At 40.3% G+C, this 22,328-nt stretch overlaps 1 protein-coding gene across 1 annotated transcript in view; it reads right to left on the reverse strand.

The window, feature by feature from the left end:
• The window catches only part of LOC143360962 (uncharacterized), a 64,868-nt gene that overhangs the window by 9,770 nt on the left and 32,770 nt on the right, over window positions 1–22,328 (reverse strand). The window contains exon 2 of the mRNA XM_076800188.1: window positions 8,753–8,846. Within this exon, the coding sequence (XP_076656303.1) occupies window positions 8,753–8,846 (94 nt within the window). The remainder of the gene's footprint in view (window positions 1–8,752; window positions 8,847–22,328) is intronic.

A 22,328-nucleotide genomic window follows, 5' to 3' on the forward strand; every position in this document is an offset into this window, starting at 1 on the left:
CGTGGAATCCAAGCATTTTTACGCCATTGGATGAGTTTTCTGGATGAAATCGAGAGCAGCGCGCGCTAGAAAATATCTCCGGCTACAAATTGAGCTATATTTTGTCTTGATTCTCTGCGAAATAAAGCCAAAAACTTGAAGCACGTTTCTCGGGTCAGAATTCATGATATCGATAATACAGAGCAAAAAATGTGACAAGTTTAGTCACAGACCTAAGTCAGTGGCTGAAGGCTGTGAACGGAAATTACACAACAGTTATCAGCGTGATTATACCGGGCCCTTAAGACGAATATTTTGCGATCGAGTGATGGAATAACATTGGCTCGATCTATTTCTGCTCGACAGCCATCATCGTGGATCAACGCAAACAACCTTCTGGCCGGACGTACTCGTCATATAAAACTTATTTATACACAATTCACGGTACTGCCAAGTTGTCTCTGAACTTCATTCCCGTCGTCTAAATAACAACGATGGAGAGCCGTGTGTACGTTTTCCGCAGACGGGACAGGTTTGCTTAAACGCGGTCCTTCGTCCGCGGAAACACGGATAATCGAGTTTCCCGTGGAATATGGGAAATTCGGTTGCTTTCACGCTAACATGCTCTCTCTCTCTCTCTCTCTCTCTCTCTCTCTGTCTCTCTCTCTCTCTCCCTCTCTCGGTCCCCATTTTTCGGTCGCGTTTACCTGCTCTTCCGTAGGATGCGCAGAAATCCCAGGAAACTTTTCTTTTCAGAAGGGTGGCTCTGCGCCCTTTTTTTCCATCCCCTTGCTACCCCTCTGTCCTTCTCCTGAATCTCCTGGGAATCGCGATGATCGCCTCTGTAAATGGGAACGACCTAATTTCCCATGCACGATGAGACTACCGAGTCATGGGACTGGCCCTTTTGACAGTGTCGATTTTTTAAATCTGTTTAAAACGAGCTGGGAACTTCTATTGTTAGTTCGATGTGATAGAGTCACTGGTTCATCGTGAATTATAATTATTTGGGCAGTTTCAAAGACTCGGAAGATGATATTTGAGGGTGTTACCACATTTTAAACAATTTTGTTGGGTGGTAAAGTTTAGAAAAGGGAAATCTACAATTTTTATTCCATTAATTTTATTACATCTTTTAGGATTCTAGTCATTTGTACAAATTCAAACAGCTGAGGGGATGAACTTTTTCAATTAGAGAGGTGAGACATTTATTTAAGGGTGTAGCCACATTTTAAACAATTTCTTTTAGTAGGAAAGTTTAGAAAAGAGGAAACTACAATTTTTATTCGATTAATTGTACTACATCTATTAGGATTCTAGACCTTTGTACAAATTCGAACAGAATTTCCCTTTCGTCAAGGGACGAAATTTTTTAATTACAGGGGTGAGACATTTACTTAAGGGTATTATAAGATTTAAGAAATTTTTGGGATCAATTTTGTTCACTGCAAAAGTTGTACAATGTTATAAAATACAGGAAGTTGCCCAGAAACGATTCTGTTCTGGAACAATTGGAAAAAATCGTCTGAAAAAATGTCTGTCGACGAACATCCTGAACAAAGAGTAACGTAATTCGCGAGACGCGTCCTGCCTAACTCGGCAGAATGAAAGATGAAGCCAGTGAACAGTTCCATCGGAAGCAGAAGTTTCATTTCAGTTTCTTGCTTCGATAAAGGGCGAATTAGACGGGAAGTTTGCCGAGTTCTATTAACTCGACGCTGTCAGGGATGAAGTTAAACTCTCCCCCCCCCCCCTCTCTCTCTCTCTCTCTCTCTCTCTCTCTTTGGCTTCTCTTGACTTCCATCGAGTTACCACCGGGAACATACTTTCCTCCCTCCTCGATTCCGTTCGTTAAAACAACCTTCAACTCTCAAACACTCTCTTCCTTCTTACCGATAAGAAAAAAGAATAACGAAATCACGGAGCCATTGAATCGACGTTGGATCGGGCGCGTTAATTTTTTCTCGGCTACAAAGTTTCGTGTCGGGTGTCCAAACATAATTAAGAAACCGGGCGGGGATCGTCGGTTAACAAACCTAATAAATAAAGCTTTAACTCGATCACCGGCTCGTTAAGAGCCGCCGATCGCAGAACGGAATCGAGAGCCGAGACGACCGATAACGAGGCTGCTCTCTCGATCTCTCGAGGTTCGCGGGATTCATTAAAGTTTTGTGGGTCGTTACCATTAATCACGGACACGGGGAAAATAACTTTCCGCTTTCGGTCCGGGCCGGGCCGAAGGGCCGGCCTCTTTTTTGAAATATGAATTTTATATGGTAATTGCCGCCATAACAATAGCGGCGGTTTCAATCTTCCCGGGAAAATTGCGCACCGCCGAATGACAGAGCAAGAACTGTCCCAAATTTTTTTTAACCAGACTAATCGACCTATCGATTTCAAATTTTACAGGTCCGTTAGGCAGTCTTTAACGAATACGAACATAATTTTTATACGCGACAATATCGATTTCGTTCGAAGTTATTAAAGTTCGAAGCGCCAAGATCGCTATACGAAACAAGATTTCAATTAAGCATTTTTTGAAAATGAAATTAGTAGATCTATCGATTTCAAAATTTTGTAGTGTTTTTGGAAATCTTTAGAGAATACGAACATAATTTTTATATGCAACAATACCGATTTTGCTCGAAGTTATTAAAGTTCGAAGCGCCAAGATCGCTATACGAAACAAGATTTCAATTAAGCATTTTTTGAAAATGAAATTAGTAGATCTATCGATTTCAAAATTTTGTAGTGTTTTTGGAAATCTTTAGAGAATACGAACATCATTTTTATATGCAACAATACCGATTTTGTTCGATGTCATTAAAGTTCGAAGCGCCAAGATCGCTATACGAAACAAGATTTCAATTAAACAGTTTCTAAAAATGCAATTAGTAGACCTATCGATTTCAAAATTTTGCAGTGTTTTTGGCAATCCTTAGAGACTATGAACATAATTTTTATATGCAGAAATAGTGATCTGGTTTACAGCTATACTGGCTCAAACATTAAGGGTATTATAATCACTAGCGAATCCAGATCAAAAGTGATAATTTGGAGAACTTTTTAAACAAACCTGCATCGATTTTAAATTGAAAGCGAGTATAATTTTTCTACGGAGAAATAGTGGTTCGAAGGGAGCAACTTTCCGGCTTTTGGGAAGTATGAATTTTCCATGGTAATAGAGGCACCGTGTCTAACAATCGCAGGAATTTCAATCTTCCGCAGAAAATTGCGTTCCCCGGAATGACAGAAAAAGAGAAAGAGCCGTCGCGGATCGAACGGGATGTCGATTTACGATCTATAAATTTCTTTTCGGGGCAAACATCCCACCCCTTCGGCCCTGTGTCTACCCCTACGGAAGATACTCTCGCGGAGTCTCGATCGATTCGTCGATTCTCGTGAAGATGTTCCCCGCAGGATTTATTCCGGGCGACTTTTATGTAATCTCACGATCGATCCTCGCATACGGACACTCTTGCGAGACGCGTAAGAAGCTTCCGCGTCAGCCCTGCCTCCTTATGGATGCTGGGGAATAACATTTTACGAGGATATTTCCTCCGACCGGGACTTTCTCGCTGCCGGCTGACGTTACTGAAATATCAATGCTGTTTTCCTACGCGAATTCTCGATTTGAATGGCGCTTTGATGATCCTGGACCTTCTGTGCAATTTATTTAATCGCCGAGCGTCAGGAGTGTCTTCAAAATCGCCCCTTTGAGTCGAGTTTTATGTTTTTGGGACGAGGGACTGGAAATTTCCTTTGATAAATTATGTATTGGAGAACTGTGTGTTGTTCTATTTATTCGGCAATTTTTTTATGATTTTTTATTAATTTCTTCAGTATAAGAAATTTATAGAATTCCACCCCTTTGAAAGGAATTTTATATTTTCTATAGAAATGTTTGGGATGGAAGTTTTCTTTGATAAATTGTGTATTGGAGAACTGTGTATTGTTATATTTATTCGGCAATTTTTTTATGATTTTTTATTAATTTCTTCAGTGTAAGAAATTTATAGAATTCCACCCCTTTGAAAGGAATTTTATATTTTCTATAGAAATGTTTGGGGTGGAAGTTTTCTTTGATAAATTGTGTATTGGAGAACTGTGTATTGTTATATTTATTCGGCAATTTTTTTATGATTTTTTATTAATTTCTTCAGTGTAAGAAATTTATAGAATTCCACCCCTTTGAAAGGAATTTTATATTTTCTATAGAAATGTTTGGGGTGGAAGGTTTCTTTGATAAATTATGTATTGGAGAACTGTGCATTGTTCTATTTATTCTGCAATTTTTTTATGATTTTTTATTGATATCTTTAGTACAAGAAATTTATAGAATTCCACCCTTTTGAAAGGAATTTTATATTTTCTATAGAAACGTTTGGGGTGAAAGGTTTCTTTGACAAATTATGTATTGTAGAACTGTATATTATTCTATTTATTCTGCAATTTTCTTACCACGTTTTATTCATTTCTTCAGTGTAACAAGTTTACCGAAAAATATTTTTCAATTCCTACGTTAATAATAATAAAACTTCTCTACGATAGTCGAAGGTGTACTTAACAATTTCAACGCGTATTTCACTGCCTCAAATTAATTTGTGATCATCCAAGAGCGTAAAAATATACAAGTAATTTTGCTGCGTGCCAACAAAAGCACAAAAGAAGTTTCAAAAAGAAATTGAAAGTTGTTGCCCGGGTGCCCACATAACATAAAGGTTAAACGGTTTCCAAAAATACATTAAGGAGTACCGTACGATCGCCACGGTGGTCGTAATAATTATCAATCAACCAGGCCCCGATCCAATTAAAAGCGACTCGAGGCGAGAATACGAAAATCCCGAAAAATAAAAAGAGTTCTCGATGGGGTGCTTGATCTGGTGCGTTTCACGGGACTCGAGTGGAGGGGGATTCTATGGGGTTCCATGGTGCCCCGTGGATCTGTAGATCGTGTGGGCTCGCGTGACCGAAAGCTTGCCGTCGCCCGGGGTGGGAACTGACAGCACAAGAGAGAGAGAGAGAGAGAGAGAGAGAGAGAGAGAGAGAGAGAGAGAGAGAGAGAAAAGGAGAAGGAGATGAAGAAGGACCGGGTAATTAGGAGCGATTACGGTACGCGTTCGAGCGGACACCGTGGGATCATGGGTAGGGGTATACTCGAGCTCGGTGATTATAAAGTGGTAAAACCGAGAGGGTATACTTTGTCGTGAAGTCATCGGCCGATCCCGAAGGACGTAATTACATGGATCCCGGACGATCTCGCCTGACAGACGGGACACACTTGCGGATTCCGCCCCGAGAAATTGCTTCGTTTTCTTCCTCTTTCTCTCCCCTCTCTCCCTCTCTCTCTCTCTCTCTCTCTCTCTCTCTCCCTCTTTCTCTCTCTCTCTCTCTTTCTCTCCCTACACTGTTCGATCCATCCCCCTTTCACGCGGTTAGGAGCAGCCTCGATCGAAAGATCATTGACTCTGAGAACGCGGAAGCTGTTTGCCCATTGCAACCCTCGTTCATCCGTGTAACCCTCCAGGGATCATTTTTGTGCATCCTACGGGCTCTAATAATTGTTTCAGATTTTATTGCGCGAGGCTAAATTGTTGGCACTTTAATCCATTATTGGTTACCAGAACTGCAGATCTCTACGCGAAATAAAAATTGTTTGCGTCAACTGCAAGACTGCATAGATTCGCGATAAGGTAGAGCGACCACGTTACCGACAAAAATCGGCGAAAAATGGTTTCACGCGCCTCAACTTTTCGTCCTTGTATGAGAATATTTTTCGCTTGGAAAGGGCTCGTTCGAAAGAGGAAGGTTCAATCTAGTCCCGTAGCTTCCCTAACAATTTTAAAACAGCCGGCCAGTCATAAGAGACAGGACTCCGTAGATTCGCGATAAGGTAGAGCGACCACGTTACCGACAAAAATCGGCGAAAAATGGTTTCACGCGCCTCAACTTTTCGTCCTTGTATGAGAATATTTTTCGCTGGGGAAGGGCTCGTTCGAAAGAGGAAGGTTCAATCTAGCGCGCGCTGGTCACGAGCTGACGAGATTATGCGGATATTTGGTGATATAAGCGTTAGAATTAGGCCAAAAATTGACGATGCTCGTGCCGTGGAATCCAAGCATTTTTACGCCGTTGGATGAGTTTTCTGGGTGAAATCGAGAGCAGCGCGCGCTAGAAAATATCTCCGGCTACAAATGGAGTTATATTTTGTCTCGATTCTCTGCGAAATAAAGCCGAAAACTTGAAGCACGTTTCTGGCGTCGGAATTCATGATATCGATAATACAGAGCAAAAAATGCGACAAGTTTAGTCACAGACTTAGGACCCGTCGGATCGAGATCAAGACGGACCTATATCAACCCCAGAGACTCTTACAAAATCAGAGTAGTTTAATTAATGAAACCAAAACTAGGAATTTAAAATGCATTATTGGGAACGTTGTCATAACCCTTTTGAATTCGAAAGATTCCATTAAAATTGTGTTTATCTAGTTATCACATAATAAAAATGAATTTCTAAATCCAGTCAAAAATCACTGTCACTCATATGTGACTGACGTGGCGGTGAACGTGTTAATCTTAAGGCATCTGAATTGTTCAAGTCTCCGTGGAAAATTCAATGAGATTGTCTTGGTTGAGGAATTTATTTAAGTTCTTGTGAGAATTTCTTTTTTCCATTAATGATCTTAATAAATAATATACATCAACATCCTTAGACTGTTTTAACTTCTTTACTGTTTTAAATTCCACCAACTCGTGTTCGCTATGAATGCATAAACTTCGAATACATTTTTATGAAATAAAATTTATATTCACTGCGACGCTGATGGTAGGGTCTTCTGCAATTAAAAATTAGTAGAAAAAAAGCGGGTTTCAGGTTCAAGACTGACTCTGCAAAAGTCACGTGACTACCCTTGGCTGTTAAATATTGAAATTCATTGAGTGAAACGTCTGGAGGATCGTCTGATAATCGGGATTAGTTATCTGGAATTGGCCTCGCCCCCTAAGTGACGATCTAATTAACAGGTAAATAAAAGGTGTAGAACGGGGCGGAAGGGGTGCGAAACAAGAGGGTAGTTAGCGTGGAATGGGATCCGGGGGTGCCGCGAGTTCATGGCTGACTTTACGAGCGCCTCGAAGATAACGGTCGCTCGTGGAAAGAATGGGAAACTTGCGACATTCGAGGGCAATTGCCGGTGGTATCGTCTCCGGGAATTGTACGGGGTAGTTGCGAGATAATTACCGTGAAGCCTCGGGGGGTGTGTTTCTGCGATAAAGATACTTATAAGGAGATTCTCCAGTTCGGACGGGGAACTTTGCATCATCGCCGGGCTGTCTGAACGAATGATGATCGAAAGGGAAATTGTTCTGGTGTAATGTTACGTTCGCAATTTGCTTCGTGATCTATCATGGCGCTCGATCTACGTGGGAGGCGCTAACGTTTATTTTATTCTATTTTTTTTTTTTTTACGTTCAATCTAACTTCTCCACCCTCGTTCAGTTTAATTTTTTTTCCTTCAAGAGGTGAGTGGTATTAAATTTCTTCCTCGTAACACTGTGGTGAGATGACCGGAAGATTAAAGTGGGATTATTTCGTTGGTGAATGATAAATAATATGTCGACGTGTGCGATAAGCTAATTTTATCGGAGACAGTGAAAAATGTTCCGGAATGACACGAGGGATGAATGAGAGTTGATATTAATGAATCGTAACGACACTTTGAAATTTTGATCATAGGGGTAGTTTATTTAAAGACGGTGCCGAGATGATGTATGAGGTCACAGGAATTTTCTATTTGTTTTATTGAAGACATTAGTGTATTATGGTGCATATTAGGGAGATTGCAGCTAATTTTGTTTCTTTGTATTTTATCTTAGAAATATTGATGTTAGGGGTAGTTTACTCAAACAGGGTGTTGAGAAGGCCTAGGAAGGCGTATCATTTTTCTAGATATTTTATTAAAGACACTATTAGTTAATTATATTTTCTTGAAAGTGAAATCTTGAAAGTGTTGACAACAGGGGTAGTTTGTTCAAAGGGGGTGCTGAGAAGGCCTAGGAAGGCGTATAATTTTTCTAGATATTTTATTAAAGACACTATGAGTTAATTATATTTTCCAGAAAGTGAAATCTTGAAAGTGTTGACAACAGGGGTAGTTTGTTCAAAGGGGGTGCTGAGAAGGCCTAGGAAGGCGTATAATTTTTCTAGATATTTTATTAAAGACACTATTAGTTAATTATATTTTCTTGAAAGTGAAATCTTGAAAGTGTTGACAACAGGGGTAGTTTATTCAAAGGGGTGCTGAGAAGGCCTAGGAAGGCGTGTAATTTTTCTAGATATTTTATTAAAGACACTATTAGTTAATTATATTTTCTTAAAAGTGAAATCTTGAAAGTGTTGACAATAGGGGTAGTTTGTTCAAAGGGGTGCTGAGAAGATCTGAGGAGTCGTTCAAATTTTGTAGTTGCTCTGTCAGGCACATTACAATAAAAATTGAGAATGTTGAAGTAAGTCAACAAAATTTAAGTAGACCGTGATTTGTTTGGGGTAGTAATTTTCGTCAGCCAGGGATGACAATTACAAAAAACGTTCTCTCTGTTTCTCCATCCGATTTTCCAAGGACCACAGCGCTTTTTAATGAACTCTGAAGCAAAGCTGCGTCCCACCCCGAATTATCCGCACCCTCTGCACCCCGTTTTAAACGATAGCAAGGTGATGGGGTTCCTGAGAAGCATCAGCTTCGTTGGAAGGGTGAAAAGCAGAGTCTAATTACCTCGAATCGTCGGAGACGAGTCCGCGACGTCGGTGGCCAGGTCGACGAGGTCCTCGAGACCCCCTCCGTCGCCCCCGCAGTTCATCATGGTATCCTGTAACAAAAGGACCGACTATTAAAACCCTTCAGACTCGAAAATTAAAAGTAATCGGATTGTCTCGCTGTACGGGGGCCCACTTGTGAAATGTATAGCGCTTGCCTCACAAAGAACACTCGGACAACTGTGCACCCTATTTTTCTTACGATTCTTCTTATTAAGCAATTCATTCCCGAGCAATGCATCGCGTGTTTCAAATGCACAAATAAAATGGCTACCGTTGATTCAAATATACCTGAAGAACATACTATTATTATTTTTATTATACGTATCCAAAGAAATAAGTTCGTTTGATAATTTCTCGCGGATGAAAATTTATAATCTTAAAAATAGTAATTTAAAAATATTGTTAACCAAGTATTAAAGTCGGGTAAGAATCGCAAAAGACTCAATTTCAACCCTAATTTCACTGCACCATGCACGGTGCGTAGAATTTCTCGCTTTGAAAGAAGAGTATGCACAGTGAATTCTCGATATATGTCACCAACACGGGTCTTGCCAGCGACATACATCGTACAGGGCACATACCCGAGCCGTGTTATGTTTACCGTGGCCTCTCGAGCTTCGCGGCCCCTCGCGGAGGATCCCCCGCGGTAGTGGGGATACTTCCGCGACGTTTACCATCCAGGCCTTGGCGGCATATATAGAGGAATCACTGTACCGTGTACTGTTAACACATTTTAATCGATCGGAGGATTAAAATACTCAGTACCTGTATCGTGGACGCGCATGAGGATGTGTCCTCATGGATTTTCAATGTCAAAAATATTAATTTAAAAATATTGTCAACCTCAACTTCAACCCTAATTTCACTGCACTATGCACGATGAGCCACGCAATAATCGTGCGAACGTCCGCAGTACACTCAAGTAGCGTGACCAACCTATTCGAGCAATACTTCGTTACGAGTCGCCATCAAGAGATACAGAAACACCAAAATGGCGTCGACTCAGCACGAACCGGACCGCCCATTACCCGACCGAAAACAAATTATCCCAACGAGACCGCTCACTAATTATTCACAAAATGATAGCTCAAATAAACCGCGAAGCACCCGTGCTGTTCCACGGCGCTCGCCGCGAAATACATCTCAATTAAAACTTAATTACACCGGGGCATTACGCCGTCAATCTTCCAGAACCGACAGCTTCCGACGTCGGCCGATCGAAACGGCACAGCATTCGGAATAATTTCATTGATCGTAGCCGATCTACAATCGATCCGTCGTCTTCGGGGACGATCGCGAACGGTTCGGAATGATTCCGAGAAGTTAGGCGTGGAGGGGGATCGTTTAATATAGTCATAAACCGGGGAAGACACGGGCAACGATCGCCGGGAGAATGCAAAAGAAAGGATCGGCCGTGACGCTTCGAAATTGGCATGTGTGTGTGTGTGTGCACAGGTAGGAGAGCTCGCGAAAAAAAGAGAGAGAGAGAGAGAGAGAGAGAGAGAGAGAGATCTTGCCAGGGGGAGGAAGAGAAAGAGGGAAAAGAGGAGAGCAGCCGTCAGAAGGGTTAACGAGATTCCTTGCGGTTGTCAGCGCTTCCTGGGGCCCGGGCATCGTTCCCAAAATTGAAACGTACAAAAAGCAAGCGGCCGGTGGCCGGCCGGCGGTCGAATTAAGGTGGCACTTTGTAATCGGCGTGCGCTCATTACGACTTTCTCCCGGAATAAGCGTTATTCGTAACAAAATTACACGATACCGGGCCGGTCCACGCGGCCGGCGAACGTTTAATTATATCTTCCCCCGATTTTTCCATAAAATTCCTCGCCCGACCGGCCCACTAATTCCTGCTGTTCGTTAACCGGCGAATTAAACTGCTCTGCTATGTACCCCCCCCCCCTCTCTCTCTTTCTCTTTCTCTCGGTGTCCTTCTCTCTTTTTCGCTGCTTCTGTTCCGGTTCTCTCCTCTCTTCACCGAAAACCGTTCTCCACCGTCGACCCGCAACGACGACGACCGGACCGTGGCAGAGGATAAAAGAAAAAGAGGATCGGGTAACTGCGCCGCAGGATCGGCCCGAGAGTGGACATTACAACGTCGTCGGGGAACTTTATAAAGTGCCGGCATCTGGCCCGAGAAAGCGAGAATTTGCGATCGACAACGTGGGAACCGCGGCTCGATCCTGCAACATCCACCGATCCCGTCTCCAACCCCTCGTCTCGAACGCTTTCCGCATTTTGTCGCATTTCCCTCGCGAGATCCTGCGGAATTTTGCCATTTTAAGCCCTTGGGGGCGGACAACATTTTCTAATTTATTTTTCGACCAGGCACGGATCTACGGAATCCGGTGATCCCGGTTCTACCCCCTCCTCTACTGCCTTCCATATTTTTTGGCATTTTCTTGGAGTCTGGAAATTCTGCTACTTGCCATTTTAAAATTCCTTCCTTCCTCGCCGACTTTAACAGTAGGTTTGCGGAGCATTAAAAGTGAGTATTTTACATTACTTTATAAAAATAAGAGGAATGTGTCTATACAAGTTTTCAGCCATTTTGCCATTTTAAGCCCTTGGGGGCGGACAACATTTTCTAATTTATTTTTCGACCAGGCACGGATCTACGGAATCCGGTGATCCCGTTTCTACCCCCTCCTCTACTGCCTTCCATATTTTTTGGCATTTTCTTGGAGTCTGGAAATTCTGCTACTTGCCATTTTAAAATTCCTTCCTTCCTCGCCGACTTTAACAGTAGGTTTGCGGAGCATTAAAAGTGAGTATTTTACATTACTTTATAAAAATAAGAGGAATGTGTCTATCCAAGTTTTCAGCCATTTTGCCATTTTAAGCCCTTGGGGGCGGACAACATTTTCTAATTTATTTTTCGACCAGGCACGGATCTACGGAATCCGGTGATCCCGTTTCTACCCCCTCCTCTACTGCCTTCCATATTTTTTGGCATTTTCTTGGAGTCTGGAAATTCTGCTACTTGCCATTTTAAAATTCCTTCCTTCCTCGCCGACTTTAACAGTAGGTTTGCGGAGCATTAGAAGTGAGTATTTTACATTACTTTATAAAAATAAGAGGAATGTGTCTATCCAAGTTTTCAGCCATTTTGCCATTTTAAGCCCTTGGGGGCGGACAACATTTTCTAATTTATTTTTCGACCAGACACGGATCTACGGAATCCGGTGATCCCGTTTCTACCCCCTCCTCTACTGCCTTCCATATTTTTTGGCATTTTATTGGAGTCTGGAAATTCTGCTACTTGCCATTTTAAAATTCCTTCCTTCCTCGCCGACTTTAACAGTAGGTTTGCGGAGCATTAAAAGTGAGTATTTTACATTACTTTATAAAAATAAGAGGAATGTGTCTATCCAAGTTTTCAGCCATTTTTTAAATAATATATATACCAAAGGAAATAAGTTTGTTGAGTAATGCCACATAGATGGATCTTCGCAATCTCAATAATCGTAAATTATAAATATTAGAACCCGTCAATTTTACGGGTCCCGTAAACCTAGTGTTAATAGTTTCGTATTTGCTTTAACAGGTTGACTGCCATGTCACACGCATGTGGGTGACGGAATTATTTGTCCAGGTGTGTTAACCCTTAACGGACCGGAAGTATTTCGAGTTTACTTCCCACCTGGTCCAAGCTATTTTTCATACGACGAGAAACTGTGGACTCAATATTTTTATATCGAGTATAGAAAGGAAATATTGATGTGTTATTGAAAATTTATTAATACATATTCAGAGTATAGCAAGATGATTTAAATTTAATTTTTCCCGCCATATACGCGGGACTCAGTAAAGTGTCATGCCGCTTATATGGCAGCATCGGTCCGTTAAGGGCTAAAATGAATTTTTACGTTAATATACTCGTTGCGCCAAATTTGATTGGGATCTGTAAAATGCAAGAAAGTTGGAGGACCACTCAATATCAAACAGTTAATATTTTTCAATCTTTATTTAATTAAATAGCTTACTTTGATTTCATGGAATCTTTTAGGTTTCTAGTTTGACAGTCAGAGTGTTAATATTGATAATGAGGATTTTATGCATTTATGACAAAAATGAATAATTCGAAACAGTAAAAAGATTAAAAGAGTTTAACACCGTCGACATACCATAAAGATCGTTAATGAGCAAAATGAATTTTTACTTTGCGCCTATAGATTGCAATTGATGTATAAAAATTTGATAATAGAAATACTGATAACAGAAGAGTATAATTTCATTTGAACTCGAAATAAGTGAATAACACTCGCATTTGGTGCATTTTGTTTGAAATCTTCGTCACAAATCCGATTTGATATTATGTCATTTATGCAGTCGCGATGAACCGCGGATTTTCATGGAAAATAAAAATAGTTTGCACCAATTACAAGAATACAGTGATTTCTCTATATATGTCACCAACGCCTGGATGATAAACGTCACGGAATTATCCCCACTACCACGAGGTACACTCCCTGAAGGACGACGAAGCTCGAGAGGCTTCGGTAAACATAACACGGCTCGAGTATGTCTCCTGGACGATATATGTCGCTGGCAAGACCCGAGTTGTTGACACATATCGAGAATTCGATGGATGGACCACATTCAAGAACGAAAGCAATAGAATTAAAATCAGATTTCGAGGTTATTTATGCAAAATAAAAATTGTCTGCATTAACTGGTAGGCACGGAAATTATTATACATGGACATTTATTTCCTTTTTTAATACTAGATTTACGGGACCCGTCAAAATGACGGATTCTAATAATTTTAAATTGCGAATATTGAGATTGTAAAAATGCATCCATCAGCAATTATTTAACAAATTGATTTCTTTGGGTATATATTATTAAAAAAATGGTTACAAACTTTGATCGATATATTCATGTTATTTTTATAAAGTAATGTAAAATAGTCATTTTTAGTGCTCCCTAAACCTAGTGTTAACAATCACTAGACTGCGGATCTTTACGCAAAATAAAAAATGTTTGTATTAATTGCAAGACACAGGAGCGAAATAAAAATTTCTTTTTTCCTTTAATTATTTTATTAAGCTAAAACCAATAAGCTGGTGCCCTTAAATCTTTTTAATATACCCACTGGTTTAAATTGTGTTTACCCGTATTTGCCATAAACGTATAAAATCCGCGGTCTAATCATTACAGTCGGATGAAAATAGCATTTTTAAATTCTTCAAATATTATTTCTATTTTCTGCTTGATCCACGTTTACCATAAATCCGCAGTCTAGTAATTATAATGTAGATTCCCACCCCGAATTTTTAACTCGGACAAAGAGCACAAAAGCTCCAAACGAAACAAAACCGAATCGCCTTTACTGGGCCGGAATCATCGCTCGAGGCGGCCGAAGAGGAGAAGAATGGTAACAAACGGAAGAGCTAAACGTCACAGGGGACACGTAGCCTCCCCGTTTTAATTCCGAACCCCATCGCTTTCTACGGTGAAAGCACACCCCCCGGTGATCGTCGTCGTGTTACCCGGGAAAATAAATCTCCGACGTTCTCGGGACAGTTTTTCGATCTTCCGAGGCCGTTCTAGGGGTTACCGTAATATTAAGCCCCTGGAAAAATCGGTGGAAAGCCATCCTCGACGCGCAATAACGCCAGCCACACCGTAACTTTCAAACGTTTATTGCCCGGTGTCTCTGGGTCAGTGGGTGCCACGCATTTTCACGCGACCGAGCACCATCCACTACCACCAACCATCCCTGTGTCCGGTGGTTGCAATAAATTTCCCGAATTTACGGGCCACCAAGGTCAGCCATAAACCGGCCACTCGGTAGCAAAACAGTAAAACTCGCCCCGGGGATTTGTCCCCGGATGCACACCCTCGAGAGCTTCACGATTGTTCCCTGCAGTTTCTCAACCCATTTGCATCATAAGGAGAAGAAGGCCTTTGTCACCAAACTTTTTTCTCTTCATTGTATTCAAGTACAAAAATGACTACAAGCAAAAGAACTTCATATTTCAGCATCACACTGCACGAAATTTCTATAAAGCCACCTAAATTTTGGTGTATTTTTAAAAAATATAGAGAAATTTGTTACCTTTCACGTTACTCCCTCGCAAATGTTCACGTCTTTAATTTATTTACATTTTCGTCGAACGCCGCGGAACGGGAGTGCGACATTTCTATAAAGCCACTTAGTTTGTGCTTGGATTTTGTGTGGATAACACGCGAGTCTCAGCAAAGAAACTTCAATTGTAATTCAGATGTGCGTATTTATACTGAAATTGATTTTTAAATTCATAACAATTGTGTATATATATTATATTTGTATTTATTTTTATTAGAATGCCACGAGGCAAGTTGTTGACCAGTGAGGAGAAGGCATCCGTTGATGCTTATAAAGATATGGAGTGTTCTAATCGATCAATTGCGAAAGAAATTAATAGATCGCGTGCTTTGATAGATAATTATATAAATTTGGGCGAAGAATATGGTAAGAAACGCCCTACAGGTGGAAATAAACAATTGACAAGAAGACAATATTCATTATTGATGAGGCTGGCAGCGAGGAAAACAAAAAGTGCAGCACAACTTCGAACTGAACTACAGACTACCAATAACAACGAGGCGTGTGCAGCAAATTTTAAAAAGTTCAGAGCGGTTTAAATGGAAAAAAATGCTCCAGAAACCAGCACTCAAAGAACGACACAACAAGCTCGTCTCGAATCTGCACAAAGACGTATGTCCTGGACAGAAGAATGGAACAATATAATTTTCTCCGATGAGAAGAAAATTTAACTTAGATGGGCCAGATGGTCACAAGTACTACTGGCACGATTTAAGAAAAGATCCTAACGTAGCAATGAGTCGTAACTTCGGTGCAGGCTCATTAATGATTTGGGCTGCATTCGGAGCCAATAAAAAAATCCCAATCTGTCGAATTAACCAGAAAATGAATTCGTCAGAATACACCATTCACATAATACCATTCACTGAAGAAATTGAGACTGACTATTTCATTTTTCAACAGGATAACGCCTCGGTTCGTGTATCAAGAGGAGAATCCCCCGCAGCAGTGGGGATAATTCCGCGACGTTTACCACCCAGGCCCCGGCGACATATATAGAGAAACCTCTGTACTGTGCATTGTTAACACGTTTTAATCGATCGGAGGATTAAAATATCCAGAATCTGTATTATAAATATTGAATCAATTTGTCGATTCCACAGGCGAGCGAGCAGCCATTTTATATCCCCAGCGATCATTAATAAAGCAATTTTTGCCGTACACTAACATCCCTCGCGAATACTACTTTCCCGCGAAACTGTCAATGAATTAATTCGACCGGCGAATTCAAATCAGCCGCATTAATCTCTCGACACTTCGATGCTCGTTGCTCTCCAGTCCGCATAAATTCTCGATGAATAAAATCAATTCGGGCCTGCTAAAGTATTCATGCCCATCCATTCCGATCTGTTCCCTTTTATTGACCGTTTCTACGACCGCCGACCGGGTCCCCCCCGTACCGTCTCATTTTTAATACGCGTCCTCGTCCGTTATCGTCGTGTGGCGCGTTACAACCTCGAAATTGCAACAAAGTATTTCCCCGCGCGATAATAAACGGTCCGTCGTTTACGAGCCCGTGAAACGGTACAGAAAATTCGAGCTGGTCCTTAATGATTTCGTTCTCGAACAAGATAATTCTCCGGCTGACACGGCAGGGCATTCAAAAAGAAAGAGAAAAAAAAATGGAAACCCAGACCCGATCGTTTCGCGGGCAATGAGGCCTCTTTAAAGTGGACGAGCATTAATCAGCCGACGAAAAAAGCGATGATTCCAGCAGGCAACGCATCGCAAAAATGCAAATGCGGCTACCAGGCCAATTTTTGCTTCGATCATCGAGCCTCGGAATTCCCTGTGCTCGGTCTTCGCAGTGATTCCTGCGCGGATGCTCGTCCCACTGATTTGTAATGCGGTCATTAATAATCCCGCAATTTCACGGTATTAAGAGCAATTATAGCAACTTTTAACTGATACAAACTGTTCCTCAACTGTTAAATAATGTTTGTGGGACTCACAAGCAATCAATTATTTTGAACTCTAAAACAAACTTTGCAGTAAATTCAGGTTTTTATTTCTTAATTTATTATTGAATCTCCATCATTATAGTTTGCCATCTTTTCTGCAAATTTTCAATCCCACTCTTATAGAAATCTGTTCGTGAAACAAAATATGACTCGAGGTGCCTCCTTGCATCTTCTATTCCGCAAACTAACTGTACAGCTTTCTGCAAATTTATATTTTACCCGGAGAATTTACTGCAACCAAAATTGGATAACATGCTATTTTTATAGTATCTGTCGGTTTGAGGAATGTTAAATAAAATGGTACTTTGAGTTCCCTAAATTTATGCTTTATACATTTCTCGAGATTCGTGTACGTTTTGCTAGTTCATTTACGACTAGATTGCGGATATTTATGCGAAAGAAAAATTGGTTGAATTAATTGCAGGTCACAGGGGCTATATAGGCATTCGTTTCTTTTCCTAATAAATTTTAGGGATCGCCAATGATAATATAATAGTATTTTTAAATGCCTTAAGCATTTTCACCGGTTTGTATTTGACCTCGTCATTTTTATCAAAAGTATATCAAATCCACAGTTTATAACAATTGGCAAAGGAGGATAAGATTGTTTTCCGTCGACTGAAAGATGGTTTACAATAAAAATAAAATATGAACGTGTTCAATCCTTTTCATAAATGCTAGACAGAATAAATTCGACTCAGAGTTCTACAATATATTTAAAAAAAAATTGCAAAATATTAGTGGGACCCTAAAACAAACTTTGTAGTAATTTCAGGTTTTTATTTCTGAATTTATAAAATAATCTCCATCATTATCAAGGACACTTTGCCATCTTTCGATTGCCATCTTATTTCTCGAAGAGTTCCTTTTTATAATTTTTAAAGAATGTGCTGTATGAATTATAATTTTATCCTCATTCTATAATTCCTTGTTATTTTATTTCTTATTATACTAAATTAATTTTTTTTTCGTTACGATTTTTATTCCATAAGAAATGGAATTGGACAAATAATCTCTGTGGATTGTAAGGGGCCTCGTGGGCCCAAGAAAATAAAAGAGTGAAAAATGCTTAGTAGAGTGATTGTTCCATTAATTTACGAGAAATGTTCCATGTTCCATTAATTTCGAAGATAGCACTGAAAGAATGTAAACTCTATAAACTGAAGGAATGTTGCTCGAGGATCCGCGTAAAACCTGGGAATCTTCGAAGGAGATCTGGCAACTGTTTATTAACATTGTTTATTTTATGCCGGGAGTGTTAAGGCGACTTTAACGGCCGGCCATAAATTGCTCGATTACGACGGAGCGCTACCGAGTGTTCCGTTTTAATCAGGCCGCGTAAACGTTCACGTTCGATTGATTATTTCGTCGGACGATCTCGTGGAACAAGGGGAGGTCTAATTAATTACAAATTATTCCGGCCTCCCGATCCAGAACGGCGGCGGCGGCGCATAAAAATACAATTTGCATCGGGAGTGTCTCGGGCCGAGCGCATTTCGATGGACCAGGAAACGCGATTTCGGGCTGTTGGCCCACAAAGTGCCTCGGAATATGTAAATCCCAGTGCCCCCCGGAGTTCTTCTTCCGCGGGGACCCCGGAGGCCCGTAATTAAAGAGGATTGCTCAATTTATGCGCGATTAAACGTAGACTGGATCGATCTCGGGGCTCGGTTCATTATAATTTCAAAAAAGGCGACTCCCTTTGAGCCTCCGCGCACACCCGATATACACCATTCACGAAAAAATCACAGTTTCCAGACGAGAATTCCCGTGCTGCACCCCTCTGATTAGCTGACGCAGTGCTGAACGGTCGCATAATGCAAGAAAAATACTATATCGAGTACCAGGTTCTTCAACAACAACAATTAACAACACGTTTTTCGTAACAATTTCTAAGACAAATCAAATCGTTCGATTCTGCGTGGCACGCCATTTTGTGGCTCTTGAAATTTTCTCAAACAGCGTACACTAATTTTGATTGGTTAATTGCATTTTACTGTCAGCATTCGTTCAGAAAGAGTCTATAAAAATGTCGAGTAAATTGTCAGAGTTATGTTTTTGTAACAACAATTAACAACACATTTTTCGTAGCAATTTTTAAGACAGTTCAAATCGTTCGATTCTGCGTGGCACGCCATTTTGTGGCTCTTGAAATTTTCTCAAATAGCGTACACTGATTTTGATTGGGTAATTGCATTTTACTGTTAGCATTCGTTCAGAAAGAGTCTATAAAAATGTCGAGTAAATTGTCAGAGTTATGTTTTTGTAACAACAATTAACAACACATTTTTCGTAGCAATTTTTAAGACAAATCAAATCGTTCGATTCTGCGTGGCACGCCATTTTGTGGCTCTTGAAATTTACTCAAACAGCGTACACTAATTTTGATTGGTTAATTGCATTTTACTGTTAGCATTCGTTCAGAAAGAGTCTATACAAATGTCGAGTAAATTGTCAGAGTTATGTTTTTGTTAGCAGCAATTTTCCATTTTGGTGGATAAAAATGCATGGAAATAATTGTCCAACTGCATAGAAGTAATGCAATGGTACTTTTTTTACACTATCTTCTATAATTGCTTCTCTACAGGAAGATTTAAAATGAGTGGTACATTGAGAAATTTGTTATTAATTCAATCCTTATTTTTGAGAATGTTGCAAAATACTATTCCTTACTTTCTCATGCGAAAACCGAATGGAGGATGAATGTGGATTTTTCAAACCCTAAGAAAGTGTTTGTTTCTGCACTCAACAATATTAAATAAATTCTGCAGTATTCTGAAAGATACTTATTACAGTAAAAACATGTAACAACGAATCCAAGGCTACAGGTTAATTAAAAATAAATAGCTCTTTGAGAAAATATTTCTTTCCAAATCAATTTTATACCTACCCTACATTGTTCAAAATAAAACTCAATCTTTCCCACCAAAAAATCAGGAAGAAAAATAATTTACATTTCCGAAGAGAATAAGTTCGTCCGCGGACCTAGATAAATATAAAACCGTGCAGAATTTTAATAACCAACCAGCAGAGCAAGATCAAAGAACCGAGCAAGTGAACCTAAAACCGAGAGAGCTCGTCGCTCCCTTGATGCGCAAGCTTCCGAGTCTGGTAATTAATTTCCTCGGGCTTCAATCTAACTTTATTTTTTTTTCCTAGCGGTTTGTATAAATTTCCAAGCAACATTTCCATTTGGCTTTGGATCCGCCGAGAGAAGAGTAATGGAAACGGTTCGCGAAACGATGGTAATAAACGCAGATAAAATAAGCTCGCGAATAAAATCGCAGCGCGGAGGCCGAGAGGGGTGGTGGGGGCAAAGGGTTGCGGGGGTGGCAAAGAGGGACGCGTTAACGCGGCGAAACGAAAACTTCTGGCTCGGGTAAAACTTGGCCGAAGGAATAAAGGCGGAATTGACTTTCTATTGTTACGAGCTGGAAGGAAATTTGTTTCTCTATCTGATTCGACTTTTTCATTTTCCCCTCCGCTCCGCCCGCTCGTATTTCATCCCTCTTTCCACCCCCGTGCTCGCCCGCCCTTTTTCTACTTTGAAATTACTTTCGGCGTCGCGTTTCCCCCGCCTCCTCTCGTCCGTGTTTTTAATTCCGCGAGTGGAACGTTTATGGAAGCAGTTTCTTTTTCCCTTGCGCTCCTCTCTCTCTCTCTCTCTCTCTCTCTTTTTCCCCGCGGCTTTTTACCTCCTTTTTCCGCCCTTCCTCTTGCTTTCCTCTTATTTAGAAACGTAATTTTTCTCTTCCCCTTATCTTTCTCTCTCTCTCTCTCTCTTTCTCTTTCGCGAGTAATAAGGACGAAACGGATCCCAGTGTCGCGAAGACGTAGTTTATGGCCGGGAAGACGGTAAAGGGACACGGTGAATTAAAATTTTCCCGGACATTTTTCAGCTTTGAGCCCGCGCCGCGATCCGCAGGCCGATTCAAGCCAGCTGACACGGAATTTACAGAAGCAATCTCGCGTGGGAAACCGCCGGAACAGACTATTCAGAGATTCTGCCGAGTTTTATTCCGGCTTAATGAACTACCGTCTCGGGCGCGCGCGCAGAAGAAACCGTCGAAAGTTTATTTAGAAGTTTGAGCGGTGCGCGGAACATGCGCCGAGGATTGAACACATTTTTCAAATCGCCCGAGTGCAAGCGGGAATTATTTTAATTAAAACCAGAGACGCAAACCGCGACGCGTGACGCGCGAATCGCCGTGCGAATTTCCCGTTCCGCGTTTTTTGATACTCATTCCTGAAACAGAAATCTCAATTGTGTTTCTTCGAGGATTTTTTTACGGGTTCGTTGCGTTATGTTTCGTGTAGGGGGTTTGTGCAAACGAGAATCGCTGGACTTTGTGCTAGAGACATTTTATGAATGCGCGAGTGTGCACAGTCTAATGACCAGCTGCAGCCGGATTGCAGTTCTGTGTGCAGTCGCAGCGTGTAAAATTCGCGAAACTTACGTTTCATTCAACGTGATACAGTTTCGCATCTCATTTTTACTTTGAAATGTGGAGGGAAGCGAATTTTTCGTTGCTTCAATTCAAGTTTTCCCCACAGCAAAGATAACGCAATTTTATTAGATTGTTAGATTGCTAAATTTTCGAGGGTCCATTTTACCCTCTTAAAGTGAATTTTGGCAGCAAAAAAAGATCGCGTAATACACAACTACGTATCCCCAAAGTTTCATAAATTTTTTCAACTTTTTGTAGCCCGGGTAATAATTTTTCTGAACCAGGCATGTTTGAGCTAAATACAATGCTGTTTCATTTTATTCTTAATATTACTTAACTTATTACTTTAGTATCTGGTGAATCTGCCTTATAAAAATGGCAACTCTAAATTTATTGAGGTTGTCAGTAATTTCCAATGTAAACAAAATTTTCGAAAAATTCTTGTGTCCGTTTCGTGCTCATTGAAAGGCTTGTGACCATTTAATGGCACTTGTCTCCCTTCTTTATAAAATTCTTTGCAATTTCCAGGGAAGAAAAATCAGGTTACAAAAGTATTAAACTGCAAATTTTATTGCAACATAAAAATTGATACAAATTGCAAGAGACAGAAACCAGATAGTGGTTTCTCTCATGTTTTAATGATTTTAATTAATTGAAAATGTCACGTTGATATTCTTAAATTCTCTTTATCCCTCTACTGTTTTATATTATACCTACTCAACTTTGACATAATTGCATAAAATCCACAGTCTAAGAATCATATACACTAAATAATCCAATTAAATTCTAATATTTTTCTGGAGGTAATTTGGAAGCTTGTGACCATTTAATGGCACTTTTCTCCTTTCTTTATAAAATTCTTTGCAACTTTAAGTGATCGAAAAATCAGGCGAAATAAGTATTAGACTGCGAATTTTATGGAAAATAAAAATTAGTAAAAATTGCAACAAACCAAATAGTAATTTCTTTCGTGTTTTAATGATTTTAATTGATTGAAAATGTCACGTTAATACTCTTAACCCTAAACCTACCACC

This window comes from Halictus rubicundus, chromosome 1, assembly GCF_050948215.1.
Source record: "Halictus rubicundus isolate RS-2024b chromosome 1, iyHalRubi1_principal, whole genome shotgun sequence".
In the NCBI taxonomy this organism is placed as follows: Eukaryota; Metazoa; Arthropoda; class Insecta; order Hymenoptera; family Halictidae; genus Halictus; species Halictus rubicundus.